General features: G+C 43.3%; 1 protein-coding gene across 8 annotated transcripts in view; it reads left to right on the top strand.

Annotated features, from left to right (window-relative positions):
- Cnmd (chondromodulin) overlaps positions 1-11236 on the top strand; it is a 26797-nt gene extending 15561 nt beyond the window's left edge. For 2 of the 8 annotated variants that reach the window (XM_021182456.3, XM_085828801.1), the window contains 3 exons: positions 1574-1727; positions 6712-6878; positions 10755-11236. In XM_021182456.3, the coding sequence (XP_021038115.1) occupies positions 1574-1727; positions 6712-6878; positions 10755-10967 (534 nt within the window). In that variant the 3' untranslated portion in view covers positions 10968-11236. Of the gene's footprint in view, positions 1-1573; positions 1728-6699; positions 6879-10751 lie in introns of all 8 variants that reach the window. The other 6 variants (XM_021182455.2, XM_085828800.1, XM_085828802.1 and 3 more) reach the window with 3 other exon arrangements.
- The last annotated feature ends 5349 nt before the right edge of the window (positions 11237-16585 follow it).

Genomic DNA, 16585 nt, shown 5'->3' with positions numbered 1-16585 from the left:
TCCTCAATTACATTTCCAATGCTATCCCAAAAGTCCCCCATACCCTCCCCTCCACTTCCCTACCCACCCATTCACAATTTTTTGGCCCTGGCGTTCCCCTGTACTGGGGCATATACAGTTTGCAAGTCCAATGGGCCTCTCTTTCCAGTGATGGCCGACTAGGCCATCTTTTGATACATATGCAGCTAGAGTCAAGAGCTCCGGGGTACTGGTTAGTTCGTAATGTTGTTGCACCTACAGGGTTGCAGATCCCTTTAGCTCCTTGGATACTTTCTCTAGCTCCTCCATTGGGGGCCCTGTGATCCATCCAATAGCTGACTGTGAGCATCCACTTCTGTGTTTACTAGGCTCCGACTCTACTTTTGAGAGTCCTTTTAGTCAAATATTTCAGGTACCCTCAATTTCAGATAATAATACTTGAAAATAGTGATTCAAGTACGGTAAATACTTTTGTATTTTAATCTTTGCACTTGATCCTTAGGTCAGAGCAGACTGTCTCACGCTTCTGTTGTTTACTGCATGCATGATAGACCCACTCATAGATAAAAATCAATGCAGAAAGTACAGTTAGGTAAATCTGCATGTTCGTAGCCTTCGTGCTCCCAGACTGACAACATCCCTGGCTCACAGGACGCATCTCTGTGTGTCATCCTGAGCATCCCCTCCTGTCCGCACCCCTCAGGCTATGGTGGGGCAGATTTATGAGCCACTTGCTCTCATAAATTTTTCCACAGTTTTGTATAACTTTAAAAGGCTACTGTGTTCAAAGAGCAGTCATTTCCGGGATGGAGCCATTTGACTTAAGGTAAATAACTGGATTACTTGGGTGTTACCTTCCTCCAATAACTTGAAGCTGTTTAATGCAACCAAATGCCTGCGGGAGAAAACACAAATGAAGTGCTGCTTTTACCTGTAGTGAGGGAGAAAAAAACATTTTAATTTCTCCAACCTACTGCAAAGTAATAAATACATGAAAGGACCAACTTAGCAAAAAATAAATTTGTCTCCTGGGTTATCAAACCATCCTCAGCATCTTTCTGTAGAAGGAAATCCGGGGCTTAGCTTTGAAATCTCAGTGGTGTGCCTGATGTGAGAAACATCTGAGATAAGTTTCGTTATAGCTAGGAACAGGAGAAATGGTTTATGTTAAATAACACTTTGAACTGGAGACATTAAAGAACCAATCACTTGCTTTTTCCATTGTTGTTTGGAAGCTGCAGAACAAAAACCCCAAAAGATTTTTCACTTCAAATGAAGGGTTCCTCTGTCCTTTATAGGATTTCAGGGTCTGTTCAATTGCTTTTCCTCAAACATGTCTTTGATCGAAAACATCAGATTAACCTAAATCTCGAAGTTGGTATCAAGTAATTTTCACGTCCACTCTAAACACTTTGGTTCACACATTGCAGCTGTCTAGAAGCAGGGTGTTGGGAGGTGTGCTTGGGTCCTGAGGAGACTAAAGACTGGCGCCTGACCGCTTACGCACTCACTAAGCCAGAGAATCCTTTGGTAGCCCGATTCAACAAGCAGCATGCACCACCCTCCCCTGCTCAGGCGCACTTCACCTTTACAGGAAGGCAAGATCATGCCAGCTAACTACGAAGAGAACTCGCTGATTTGGGTGGCCGTGGACCAGCCTGTGAAGGACAGCAGCTTCTTGAGCTCTAAGATCCTTGAACTCTGTGGCAACCTGCCGATTTTCTGGCTTAAGCCCATGTATCCAAAAGGTAAGGTGTTAAATTTGGCTAACAAGGCTTGGAATTCTCCATCTTCCTGGCTCCTGGGAGCCCACTCCACTGGCCTGAGCGTGGTGGGACTCAGGTAGCTTGGGATGTGTGTAGGCTGAGTCTTGGTAATTAGCATGAGAGCTACAAGAGAAGGAAAATGACGAGGTGGGGGTGGGGGTGTTCCCGCAGCGTGGAAGGGAAGGCACAGCAGGGTTAACAGGAGGCAGGGCAGGAAGACAGAGCACTCACTACACCTAGCTGCGGTGTTTATTTATGACACCCCTGCTTCTTCCTGTACTGCCCCTTAATCTCGGTGTTCACACCTTCCAATTTTACATTTCTTTATTCTCAAAGCCCAGTATCGGGGGACTAAGAAGCTGTCATGCCGCCGATGCTTTATTATATCCGAACCCAGAATTATGGGACAGCCAAAAGCTGCTGTGGGAATAGCCTAAGATTTCTCATGTTCAAGGCTCGAGCATCGGCTTCCAAACCCAGGGAAAATGAGTGCAGGGCCCCCTTGGTGTCACCCCTGAGCCATTTCTGGGTGACAAAGGCCTGGTGATCTCAGCAGGCCTCACCCTCTCTCATCCCCACAGGGCCTCACACTTCATTTCTACATGGTCAACACACTGGTCTCCCCAAGGCTTACTTTGTAGCTGTGACTCAGGGGAAGAGGGCAGTCTCTCTCCTAGCATATGTGAGATAGGCTGTTTTCAAAAAAGGTTTTATTGTCTAGTAAGAGACAGCAATGAGGGAATGGACAAAATGTGGGCATTAAGCCTACCGGCTTGTCAGGATACAGTTTAGAATAGAAAGAATAGTTTGCCTGAAAAAAACAGAAGCAGTTCTATGGCCGGCTGGTCGGGATGGTTATACAGCAGTACTGGTGAATGTTTGTAATGCCTTGAACTGTACAATAAAAGCTCACTAAAATGAGCGAGGCCTGCTAGCAAGCAGCCACTAGGAAGGCTGAGGCAGGAGGGTAAGCTGAAGGCTATCCTCAGCTACATAGTGAGTCTTTGCTATATGATACCCTGTCTATTGCTATGCTTGCTTTACCACCATCAAAACAATAGCCTACCAGGCATAGAAGTATAGATTTCTGATTCTACCATGACCAATTGATATTTACTATTCCCAAAATCTCATCTTGCTCCAAAGCTTGGAGAAGATGGTTCTCTCTGCCCACACCAAGAAGTGCCACAGCTGGCAGAGGGTTGGGAAGAACCCTGAGGCCATAGGCAGGGTTCCAAGTCTGTGGAACTAAAGCAAGGCCTTAAAATTCACTCACTGCATGCAGTTCCTGTCCTTGTATTTCCATCTGTCTTAGTTAGGGTTTTACTGCTGTGAACAGACACCATGACCAAGGTAAGTCTTATAAAAAACAACATTTAATTGGGGCTGGCTTACAGGTTCAGAAGTTCAGTACATTATCATCAAGGTGGGAGCATGGCAGTATCCAGGCAGGCATGGCACAGGAGGAGCTGAGAGTTCTATGTCTTCATTCAAAAGCTGCTAGTGGAAGACTGACTTGACTTCCAGGCAACTAGGGTGAGGATCTTATACCTACACCCACAGTGACACGCCCATTCCAACCAGGTCACACCTATTCCAACAAGGTCACACCTCCAGATGGTGCCACTCCCTGGTCCAAGGATATACAAACCATCACACCATCTCATGGCTGCACCCCACTTTACAGTCCCCACTTATCTAGGTGAAGCCTTCTTGCTGTCTACCACCCAGAGCCATTGTCCTTCCCATGAACAGACTAGAATCCCCCCATGCTACCACTGATCTCAAGACAAGCCTCAGAACTTCTGGAGTTCATTCACTCACTCGTCGACAAAGTGTTATGTACAAAATGACATTTATGAAGGTCTATCCTGTGCCATGTAACTTGTTCTAGGTAAGAGACACAAAGGGAACACCACAGAAAACAATCTGTAGCCTCAGAGTTTCCTGTTGTAGGGCTGGGAAGACAGCTCAGTGGATAAGGATTAGTGGTCTGCCAGCAGTCTAATTGGTGAGCCCCAAGTCCTAGTAAGAATTGAACATAAAAAGAAAACCAAGGTAGATGGCTCCTATGGGATGACACCTAAGGTTAACTAACCAATGACCTAGACACACACAAAACAGGTAGACAAAATATTAATAATAGGAGACGTTATGCAAATACACTGCAGGGGGCAGGAAGTAGGGATGTGCCGCAGACCCTCTTGGTCCCTTGTCTGGGTGGAACGGGTCTCTAGTCGCAGGTTGGCAAGGAGTCAGTGGGAATTGACAGACAGACTCGACCCAAGGGAGTATGGATCTGAATGTAATTTGTCAAATCCAGCATCAAATACAGAAGAAAATAGGGAAGTTGGGTGACACACCAGCCAGGTACAAAGAGGTTACTGGATTCTTACACAAAACAGAGGAATGCAAACAGGGAAGGACTGGCAGGAACCAACTGGGATAAAATTCAATGTTAACAACTGGGATCAAAAACAGCTCCACCTAAGGTCCACTTAATCTTAGAAGCCAGGGGCAAGGGCTTTGTGCCCATGCCATAGCTCCTACTCTAGTCTATTGTATAGTCCACCTTCCCCCTAGGCCATTGTAAATACTTGTGTATGGGTATAACTCAGCTATCTATAGTTCTGGTTCCTCTTTAGGTCACAAACTTCCTTCTTTCTAGATAATGGTTAATTTCTGTGTAGGGCAGTGACTTAGCTATCCATGCCCAGGGTCAGATCAAGGACTGCCTAGAATCTAATTTAGCTATATGTCAAAATATCAATCCTTAGGAGCACTTGTAATAAAGCAATATTAAGGGAAAGCACACAGATCCATTTACCAACTAAAGCAAGGACATTGGAGCATTCCTTATACAGGATGCCAAGGTTCCAGGAGACTAAGTTTCCATGAACTTTTCACCTCGGGACAGCGCCCAGATTTTCGGGGCCTGTCGCGCTTGTCACTACTGGAGTGGATGTAGCAGGGACAGAGACTGACAAACAGCAGTACCAAGATGAATGATGTAACCCCTAGAAACAAGCTTATTCCCCATGTCTAAGATGGTCCCTTCACCCTTTGAGCATAAACACATGATAAGATCTTACACACTCAGTCAATACAATATCCATACAAGAATTACTGGAGGTATCGATCAGTGATCGAGTGCTTACCTGGTTTGATACTCAGCACCCCCTCCCCAAAACGTACACCACAATGGAGACTCTATAAATCCCTCCGATTAGCAAAGGACGAGGTAAAAGTTGGTATATGCATAGGAATGTCACAGGCATTAAGGTGAGTTTCCCCTCATCTGTTGTAAGTGCTCCTGTATTTTATGATAAAATGAGAAAATTAAATCTCTCCTCTATGATGCCCAGTCCTTGTCTGGTTCTAGTAAAGGTCTTGCAGCCTGCACATCGGCTGTTGGCGACGACAGATCAGCAGTATCACACAGCCAGATAATCAAAGGTGACGGTAGGTGGATGCAGACCAGAAGTGGACAGCCGATGTCCTGGAGCAACACACTCCTCATTTACTCTTTACCAACAACTGTTGATATAACTCATATTCCCAAGATCCAGAGAAAGATTCTAAGACAAAGAGACTAATTTGTGAGAGGTCCTTCAACTAACTGAGGGGGTCTGAGCTGAATTTAGGTCTTCTGGGTGCTTCTCTAACAGTACTACTTTTGGAAGCTACACAGCTTCAAAGCACATCTTAGTTCTCAAAAATAACAAATTATAAAAATGGTACCTAACATTTGTATGCTTATTATATGCCAAGACCCTTAGGTGTGGTTTTAATTAGTCCTATCATTAGCCTATGAATGAGATACTGCTATCTCCATTTTAGACAAAGAAACTAAGGCTCATGGTGACTCTACAGCAAATGCTATGCCGTATCTCTTCTCACCTGTCAGCTGCCTGCAGGATGCTGGGATGGTTAACTGGAGCACTGGGTTGGAAGCCAGGGTTCCTATCTAGACCCTGCTGTCACTCAGTCTGTGATCTTGGCCAGCCACTTAGTCTATACCTTGATGCCCTTATGCATAAAAACATCTGATTTTTCTATACCATAGGGTTTGTTTTTTAAGAATTAACCAAGACAATATTTCATATGAAAATGTAGAGCTTTATATCTATATAATCAATTACTTATATTATTTATATATGGTACACATACACTCCCACCCATACATTTCTAAGTATATGTATATGTATGTATATATGTAATTAAGAGTACATAAGGCTGCATGTTACAGCATACCTAATCAACAGTGCTTTCAACACACAAGCTGCATTGTATATATAACCCAAGATCAATAGACGTGAGGTTTCTGGCACCATGACCACTCCCTACACCTCAGTCTCCTTTCGCTTACCATTCTGCTCTCTGTAGCATGCTGACTCGTCATCCTTGTGCTTGCTTATCAGTACCAAATTCCAGATAGCACACTTACATCCGGGAAAAAAACCTCACAGAAACAACTTTCTGTCCTCTTCTATCAAGAAAGTAAATTAGGCTTTCCCACACAGGGCGCTAATCTACGTTTCAGATTTAGAAATAGCTTGCCTGGCTCCTCCTCACTGCAAAGAAGGCAGGGACAATGACTACTATTTTATTTTTATTTTTATTTTTGGTTTTTCGAGACAGGGTTTCTCTATATAGCCCTGGCTGTCCCAGAACTCACTCTGTAGACCAGGCTGGCCTCGAACTCAGAAATCCACCTCCCTCTGCCTCCCAAGTGCGCCACCACACCTGGCCCAATGACTACTATTTTATTTGCTCAATTCCTATAGTGAAGTGAGGAAAAAAGGTGGGGAGGCGGGGCTTGAGAACAGACGTTGGTCAACCAGCTTCCAATGTCTGTTATTATGTAACTAGGACGTGGCTCATACCTGCAACCATCACTCTAAAATGCAGATCTAATTGCCTTAATTGTTCACGTAAAGGAATTAATTTACAGCAAATTTCGCAGAAATCCAAAGAGAGAGAAGAGAAGTCGTGAGAAACAGTGCTTCCTCTACCACAAGAAGACCACACATCGAACCTCGAGGTAACACAGGCCCTGGAAGACTGAGTAACGGAACCAGACCCAATGTTCAGGACGACGCAGAACCTTTCAACCCTGACAATCCTTACCACGTGCGTACTGGTATATTCGTGACCTGTTCAGACAAAGGCATTACATGTGGTGCTGAAAGGGTATTTCTAAGTGAGGTTTCAGACAAGCATAGACTGCATCTTCATGTATTTGGTGCAAATTCCAAGTTGTTTCCCTTGTCGTTGGTAAGGGGAGTAGGGGAGATTGTTGGAGGGTTGTGCTCCCAGGAGTATGCCCTCAAGGCAACACAAGAATCAAGGTAGTCTCATTCCCTGCTTACATCCACTCTGGTCATCCAGTCGGCACCGCTCGCAGGCCCTAGGCCCAGATAATCAACTGCGCTTTGGCCCTCAGGGTTCTCACCCAGACAGGATAGCTTCTCACACAGGTAATACTCTGAGCTGAAGTGCTGAAAACTGAAGTCCGTCAGAAGGGCACTAAGGCATTAAAACCCCCAAAATCTAAGACATATTTATAACTTACCATTACCACACTTTGAAGAGAAGGAAGACAGAATATGTACCTGTAGCTGTTTTTTAAAATAAAGCATAAGCCCAGTTTAAAAAATATATAATAAAAATGTACAATGACGTTGAGCTTCCAAAACCTTATACCCCAGACATCGTCCCTATAACAGCTTCTCAATGACTCATTGCTCCATTTCTTTGCAGGATTATACAGAGAGAAAAACACACCTTTCAGCACAAAAAAATCCCATTCTGTTTTCCAATTAGAATAGAGTATTTTGGAAGAGTGCTGGCTCTCTCATACTGTACCACATTCAGTTAGCAGCTTCTAGCCAGTTAGCAGCATTCTAACATAACTAACTTGGCTTTGGCAGGCATATAGTCTCTCCCTCTGATTCGGTGCCACCTATGCTGTTGTAGTACACCTCTAAGTGGGGTGATGTAGGTGCGGCAGATTTAGCGCAGAGACGCTTTGGTATTTATGCCAAAGCATAAATACCAAAGCACAGCACCACATCTAAGTAGACAGGAGTTGTAGATTTTACTGGAGGTTACCAAATTCTTTTCCAAGAGACACACCATCTATGTGTCTGTGAAAGGTGATGCAAGGCCCTATTTCCTATCACACTTTCCTGGACTTATGGTGAGGCAGGGGCTACTAAACACAAGCCTCCTGCTTGCTAAGTACACACCCTACATCTGACTCTGCTCCGAGCCCTGTTAAAACTGATCACCTTTGCCACTCTCTTGGGTAACCTAAATTATGTCTTCTGCCTATTTATCATGCCTGTCTCAAATTATGTGTAAGGCTGACTGTCTTTTCACACTAAATCAGTGCTTCTTAACCTGTGGGTCAAAATCCCTTTGGGGGTTGAGTGATGTTTTCATAGCCCATTTATATTACAACTCATAACAGTAGAAAAAAATCAGTTATGAGCTAGCAACAAAAATAATTTTACAGTTGGGGGAGGGTGTCACCATAACATTAGGAACTGTATTAAAGGGCTGCAACATTAGCAAGGTTGAAAACCACTGCACTAAATCCTTTGTGTGTTCCCTCCCTACCCCCAATAGTCCTACACTGCTTCACATATTACAAACGTATTTTCTGGTTTATCATTTTAGACTAATGTATTTTAGAAGGATTTAGAGCAAAGGTATTCTCCAAATAACCCAAGGCTTATCAGAAAATTCAGAACACCATAGCACTTTATTCCCTAAGCTCAAAGAATAACAAGAAGTATAATCTGAATAGGCAAACAAAATTTAATATAGTTTATTCCCCAGGTAGCCGGGCTAGATGAATTTGTTCAAGGTCTGAAGCTATCAGGCACTTTACAGAAGGGCAGGGTGTGACTTGTCTGCCCTGGTTACAGATTTGAGGAATCCACATCCCCTGAAAATCCCCAACTATGTCAACTTTCCCCTTATCATATGCTGAGTTTTAAGCAAAACTACTTTAAGCATTTTCTTCAAGATCTGTCCTTCACATGCGCCTCTAAGGAGAAACCCTCCAGCAACAGCTTGAGATTTCCTCCCAATTTTGTTAATCCTAATGAGCCTCCCTATGAGGAAACACCTCCATTAACAATTACACACCCTCTACCCCAGAGAAGTCTGCAATTAATCAGAGGCTGTCTGCCGATTGTTCTAAATGACTCTGTTTCAAGAGAGAAGGGGAAAGTAGTCTGAAGAACTGAAGAATGGTCTGAGGGAATGAGGCAGATATTCTGAAGATAGTATTGAACAGATGCATCGGACAGTGTTAGGGTTGGTGATTCTGTTGGGTTTGACAGCAGCAATGCAGGTGGTGGTGCAGGTGGAGGTACAGGTGGAGGTGCAGGTGGAGGTGCAGGTGGAGGTGCAGGTGGCAGTGCAGGTGGCAGCACATGTGGTAGTACAGGTGGTAGTGCAGGTGGAGGTGCAGGTGGCAGTGCAGGTGGCAGCACATGTGGTAGTACAGGTGGTAGTGCAGGTGGCAGTGCAGGTGGCAGCACATGTGGTAGTACAGGTGGTAGTGCAGGTGGAGGTGCAGGTGGCAGTGCAGGTGGCAGCACATGTGGTAGTACAGGTGGTAGTGCAGGTGGAGGTGCAGGTGGCAGTGCAGGTGGCAGCACATGTGGTAGTACAGGTGGTGGTGCGGGTGGCAGTGCGGGTGGCAGCTCAGGTGGCAGTGCAGGTAGGTATGAACCACCCAGTCCTTTTAGAAGTACTTTTCCTACTTACGACTAAAATGTCATGCCTTCAATCTTCCTTACATTCATATCAGAACCCTCTTTACAGTATTTCAGAAAAACAAGTAAATTTGACAAGTTAACAGTTGTCAAAATAAGCCAGTAGCTCCATAAAGGTGTTCCTACTTTCAAGGAAATTTTTACTTTCCTCAAATTGAGTAGACTTAAAAAAAAAAAAAAAAACACCCAACAAAACAACTCACAGGGCAGAGCCCGATCTCCAGAACAGCACTCAGAGGCAGGCGGATTTCTGAGTTCGAGGCCAGCCTGGTCTACAAAGTGAGCTCCAGGACAGCCAGGGCTATACAGAGAAATCCTGTCTTGAAAAAACAAACCAAACCAAACCAAAAAAAAAAAAAAAAAAAGATAGACAATTTAAAACTAGGGATTTTACTGAGTATGGTGCTCAAAATTATAGTTCCAACATTCAAGAGATTGAAGCAAGGACTGCTCCAAGATTAAGGCCAACCTGAGCTACATACTGACTTTAAGGCTAACCTGGGCTAGTGTGAGACCCTGTATCACCCCACCAATGCTCCCAAGTAAATCAAAACAAGGGTGTCTTGCCAGTACATTTAATGCACATTTAAAAGCATACAAAGACCTGACCTACAGGTCATCGAAAAGATAAGCCAGATATAAAAATGAAGCAGAGGGCAGTACTGTGATCTGTCTAGCCACAAAAGTGGAGTCTTCCCTCGTCGATACAGTCCGGTTTGGGGACACCTAAGGCTCTTCTTCCCCATGCTCTGTTGCTGATATACAGGCAGGGAACAGCAAATGACTCAGCAGTGCTCTGGGTACAGCAGAGCTGGACTGGCCCCAGATCAGTGAGCCTAAAGGAAGACACCAGTGTCCACCGCCTGAAACTTACAAGTAGCAGTTAGGATGCCCCTTCTGGCCCTAAAGCTTCTTTTTTAAAGTTACTGAAAACAAAGTGGATCACTACTGAGTGATAACCATGGCTCCTTCCAGGCAGAGGGACTGGAGGGTATCGGTAAAACACCACACAACGTCCTGCGGGTGGCAGGCTAAGTAGGAAAAGGTTCCTTAATGTCAGAAGGGATTCTGAGTGGTGGCTGGTTACAGGTTCGAAACTTGTAACTGACTGTGCTGATTTCTTGAAGCAGTGAACTCAGAATCATATTTTAAAATAGCAGGCATGCTAATACCCTCAGCAGAGGGAAGGAAATAACTGTCTCTCATATCACAGCAGCAGGAAGGAGAAAGCATGACATTTGACCCTAGACTGGATCATGAAGGGATCTGCTGTATAGAATGCAGGCGGAGCTACACCCACTGCCAGAAGATCTGTGAACCACTGGGAGGCTACTATCCATGGCCTTACAATTACCAAGGATGCCGCTCAGCCTGCAGAGTCGTCATGCCATGCAGCTGGTGGGTGGCCCGCATCTTGGGCATGGTGTAAATCCAGTTTATCTATCAGGACTGCCAAGCAAGAATCAACATGAGAGTTGAGAACCAAAGAAGCACAGAGCATGTCCATGCCAAGAGACCACAAAGTATTTTATATTCAACCTGAATGATGTTATCCTAACTGCTGTTGTGGACCACTGTGTGCAAATGTGCTGAAAGGGCAGTTTAAGTCTGCAATTATTATCCTTTTACGACTTGCTTTACCAATAAAGTCTACTGCAAATCTTTAAAAGCTACTTTTGAAATAAATATGAAAAGTTATTTACAATTTGTCCCAGATCTGTCATATACTTGAATTCCTTTTAATCAAATCATGACTGAAATCATCCCAGTGGTTCTATTGTTTATATGGAATTCAAACGTTCTCAGCTTCACTGTTCTTCACTGTTACTTGCAATCTTGAAGATGTGCCCAAAGTTCCCAGGAAAAGGAAGGAAGGGAGGGAGGGAGGGAGGGAGGGAGGGAGGGAGGGAGGGAGGGAGGGAGGGAGGGAGGGAGGGAGGGAGGGAGGGAGGGAAAAAAGAAACCTCAGACAAAAGGGGGACGGGACATAGAACGAAATTCATTGCAGCCTTCGCTGTGGTGCCGCATGGAATTATGACCCATAGCGCCCACTGGCAAGTGATTAACAAGGGACAATCCTATGTTAAGAGTCACCTTGCAAGCTGGGCCATGTCTTTGATCCCAGCACTCAGGAGGCAGAGGCGGACCAATTTCTGAATTTGAAGCCAGTCTGATCTACAGAGCCAGTTCTAGGAAAGCCAGGCTACACAGAGAAACCCTATCTTGGGCGAAAAAAAGTTACCTTTCAGAAAGAAAGTATTAGTATAAAGAACAATGCCTGAGAAGGTAAATCAGACATGCAGAGGATTTTAGTGACATTCTGAAAAACCCATCTTCGAATTCCTACTTCTGTGTTCTCAGTCAGCAGCCACAGAGCAAGCAGCACCATGGCTTTACGTGTCTAGTACAGATCAGCTGGCAATAAAATCCAATGACCAGGCAGTGACTGTCCTGGAAGCAGGGACAGCTGGGGAGGAGTAGTGTGTTTATTTATGACAGGAAAACTCCTCAAGAACAAGCATGGTTTTCAGAAACTGCAATATTAGATCAAGAGAACACTGAAGTATTTTGTAATTTTGACATTTTAGCTTTGAATCTCACAGTGTGTGTGTGTGTGTGTGTGTGTGTGAGAGAGAGAGAGAGAGAGAGAGAGAGAGAGAGAGAGAGAGAACTTTCCTGAGAGAAATTTTTACCCAAACAAAATTCTGAGATAACAGAAGGGTCTTAATGCCAACACTCTCCCCTTCTGAACAAGCCTTGTTATTGTGTGTTTACCAGTTAAAATCTGTAAGATACAGAATTTTTTTTTAAAGATTTATTTATTTATTATATGTAAGTACACTGTAGTTGTCTTCAGACACTCCAGAAGAGGGAGTCAGATCTTGTTACGGATGGTTGTTAGCCACCATGTGGTTGCTGGGATTTGAACTCCGGACCTTTGGAAAAGCAGTTGGGTGCTCTTACCCACTGAGCCATCTCACCAGCCCACAGATACAGAATTTTTAAGGCCCGGCTAGCAAGTGTTTCCACTTAGTGGGATGAAGAGGATCGGATCAGCACCCAAAGAAAGAACGCACGTGTAATGATGTCATGCTGTTCTCAGGCAGAAGCTATGGTCTGTAGTTCAGTTTTTCAAGCTTAATCTTTAAAGTGGTTGCTTTTATTAACCAAGCAAAACATGAACTGTATGATTCTACCCAGGCTCACACCCATGGTGCCCAGAAACTTACTTTGGATTCTAGAAACAAGATCAAAGAGCTATAGACAGTCAAGATTCAAAACCCTGAGGATGGAAGCAATGGCCTTCTTAGAGAACTCCAACTTGGCAGGCTTCACGTACGTAAGAGCTAGCCCATGAAGTGAGAGGTGGGTATTCCAGGCAGGCAGAGGAAGTATGCTAGGGAAAGGTAAAGAGGTGTGACATTGGTGGGACAAATTAGAAATGGAAAACTTCAGTAGGAAATATCAAGATAGGAACACAGCAAGCCGTTCTACCTTAAATGACGTCAACTCTATAGATACAAAAGTGGGAACCAATCAGACTTTAGGTAGGGAGATGGCTGGTTAGATTTTTTCATGTTAGGTGAAGCCCTGGGTGGAGGGCATTCCAGAGGTCAAAGGGCAGCTAGGGAAGGAGCACAGGTCATAATAGAAAGCTAGCTGTCTCCTGCAAGATGCTTTTTCCTTAACATTCTATCGGATGGAAGCACGCACGGGCGGACATAGAAATGGAATGCTGACCTCTTAGAGATGAGGGACCACTGTTAAAAAAGTCACTGAATACAAAGGACAGCACAGTTTTAAAAACAAGCATTTGGCTGTTAAGCTCAAGGCTGGGTGACAGGGGACCCAAATGTTCTCTTAGGGAAAGTCTAAGATTACTTTTAGAGAGAGAAGAATCAAGGGAGGAAAGCAAGAACATTTGTTTAAGGAAGAAAAAGACAGAAAAAGCAAAAGATTCCCGTGACTTTGTACTAATCCTCTAATGTCTCTAAGCAGGCCGATTCCAAATTGCAAACAGAGTTGATTTTTGCTATATTGAATTTTGACCGAACCATATTGTTGTGTACAGATATACACTTGTATTCATGATGCCTTAATATTTTAGACACTTGTTTCTCAGCAGTGCTATAAACCACTACTTGTAGAACTTTGGAGGCTGGTTTTCAAGGTCCTAGTATGACATGGGCTAATTCAGTCTTACATGTGGTAAGTCAGTGGGCATAAAAGTACAGCTAGGTTTCGATTATGCATCAGTGTGGTCACATAACTTATATCACTGACGCATGCCAACATTCATTGCAGCCAGTCTGAAAACATGTGGTCCTCATCCCTACATTTGTTCTACCACCTCAAATAATTCTAACATTGAAGAGAGATACGCTACAATTATTCAATCCACTCAACCATTTATTTTACATCAGACTTTATTACAGTGAAATACAATCTCCATTTTACAAAACACAGATGCGATGAGTGGCTGCTCGTTTCTGTATAAGCTGGCTATATTGATCAGTTCAAAAATGTGTACTTCATAGAAATGGCCACACTCATAAAGTTAACTGATTTATTGGGGGTAGGGAGGAATGGACAAAAGCCTACATGCTAGTCTTGATAGTATATATAAACATATAAACATAAACATGAAGAGACAAATATGAGCAATGGCCAACCTTAGCAGGAAACATTTTACATGCATGGAGTGTTGGTTATGAAGGGAAGCTGAAGTCCTCTTAAATGGTATTTTGTATGTGTGTGTGTGTGTACACATATATATGCATGCTCATATTCTACACAAATATGCAAGTGTATTTCATTTTGAAAAAAAGATCTATTATTAGAATCAATATTTTTCAAAACAAGTTAGTTTTAAATGGAGGAATCACCACAGGCTCTATTTACACTGCTTATATTCAAAAGTACCCAATTCAGTTTTTAGATATTTAATGAGAGGATATATACATAAGTATATATATAAATATAGATTTTGTGCATGTATAATCTAAGTAAATAGTTTACACTTTCCAAGACATTTATGTCATTGGACTTTTTTCAATCTTAGTTGTTTTTACATAAAAATATGGACGTCATCATGGTATGCATGTTACCACCAGAAAGATCAACTTTACTAATGGGGTTGGAAATAATATACCTACACTATGCTGAAGTAAGTCATTACTGAAAATGTCAAATGATAAACTGGGAGTGGTGGTGCACACATTAATCCCAGCACTGGAGGCAGAGGCAGACAGATCTCTGTTAGTTCAGGCCCAACCTGGTCTACCAGGATACCCAGGACTACAATGAGAGAACCTATATCAAACAACAAATGTAGGAGCTGGAGACATGGCTCAGGAGTGAAGAGCACTGTTACCCTTGCGGAGGATCCAGGTTTAGTCTCCAGCACCCACATGGCAGCTAGTCACAACCCGGTCACGACAGTTTCAAGGGGGATTTGACACTTTCTTCAGGTTTCCATGGCACCAGGTATGCACAAAGCATAAACGCATGTGGATGTGTGGGAGCACACACACACAATATATATATATATATATATGCATATATACATGTATACATATGTATATATGCTGCAGACATCCATACACATAAAATCTTTAAAATAATCAGAACAATTTAAATGGTTCTGCCCCAATTGTCACAGATTCACTAAAACCAATGTTGTTCCTATTTCTGCTCCTCTTTTGTGCCTGTTCCTCTGTAAATGTTCTCTTTAGTCATGTCGTTATACTGCAACTGGTTTGGAACCCCCAAAAGCTGAACCCTTTTTTTTTTCTACACTCCTCCGTAGATAGGTACAGACCTAAAAGCAAGGAAACTGGAAGCAATACCTGTATGTACCTTTAACTGACCTGTGTGCAAATTTACAGTCAATTATTTTGCTTTATTGAAACATGACTATTGTGGTTTCCTATTCTTCTGTATTCCAAGTTGTGGATTATTTGATAGCTAAGAATTTTATTTTCAAAGGCCTATATCCTTAACGAGCCCACACTATATTACCTATTTTTTTCATAATGAATTTGACTTAGAATAACAAAGACCTGGAACAATCAGTCAAGCAGGGCATAATGTTATTAATGTAACCAGTTTGTTTTCAGCTAAAATCATATTCCAAAAACCAGGCATGGTGCAATGTCTGTAAATCATAGCACTGGGAGGTTGGGGCGGGAAGACTGCTACAAGTTTGAGGCCAGCCTGTCCTAAAGATGCCCTGGCTCAAACAAACAACACAACACATTCCTGTTGACTTTATCCTAAGGTCCCTGAAGTTCAAACTAACTAATGAGCAAGGATCCTGTCTTACAAAACAACAGAAAGCTTCAATATTACTGGGAATTGAATCCAAAGCCTTTAACACATTAGGGCAAGTGCTCTATCAATAACCTGTATCTCCAGCCCTGGGTTTGGTTTGGTTTTTTAATGTAAATGAGTGTTCCCTGCATATAAGTATGTGTACTGTTTGTGTGCCCGGTGCCCAGGGAGGCCAGAGAGGACATGTGACCCCCTGGAACTGGAGCTACAGGTGGTTGTTAACCGGAGGCACTGGGAACTGAGCACAGGTCCTCTGCAGGAGCCGGAAGTGCTCTTCACTCCCCGAGCCATCTTTCCGGCCCCCAGCCAGGTCATTTAATTTCTGTTAACAGGAACCAAACTTTCCCTGGCAGTATCTTTTCACTCTTTTCTAAAATGACCAGAAGGCCCTGAGGGTGACTGATGGAGCCTGGATGTCTTACCTTTACCCCTAAGGGCTCTACATACCACTGTCAAGGTCACCTACTTTCATATCAGTAGTCATTAAAATTACAGACTACTCAACAATCCCGAACCCAGTGGTTCAAATTCTCAGGAAAGAAGCCAAAGTCTACATTTAAAAATTGAAACAAAACCCCTAAGTTTTCCAGGTGAGCTCTATCCTAAACATTATGCACAGCAGCTTCCTAATGTCATGATTCAGTTGCCTGATGTAAGAAACAGTCACAGCACTAGACAGTTATGTGGGCTAAGATTCAAGAACCATTATGAAGA

Source organism: Mus caroli, unplaced genomic scaffold (genome assembly GCF_978045245.1).
Source record: "Mus caroli unplaced genomic scaffold, Mus_caroli_1 scaffold_12, whole genome shotgun sequence".
Classification (NCBI taxonomy): domain Eukaryota; kingdom Metazoa; phylum Chordata; class Mammalia; order Rodentia; family Muridae; genus Mus; species Mus caroli.
This window is presented reverse-complemented; position numbering and strand designations above follow the sequence as displayed.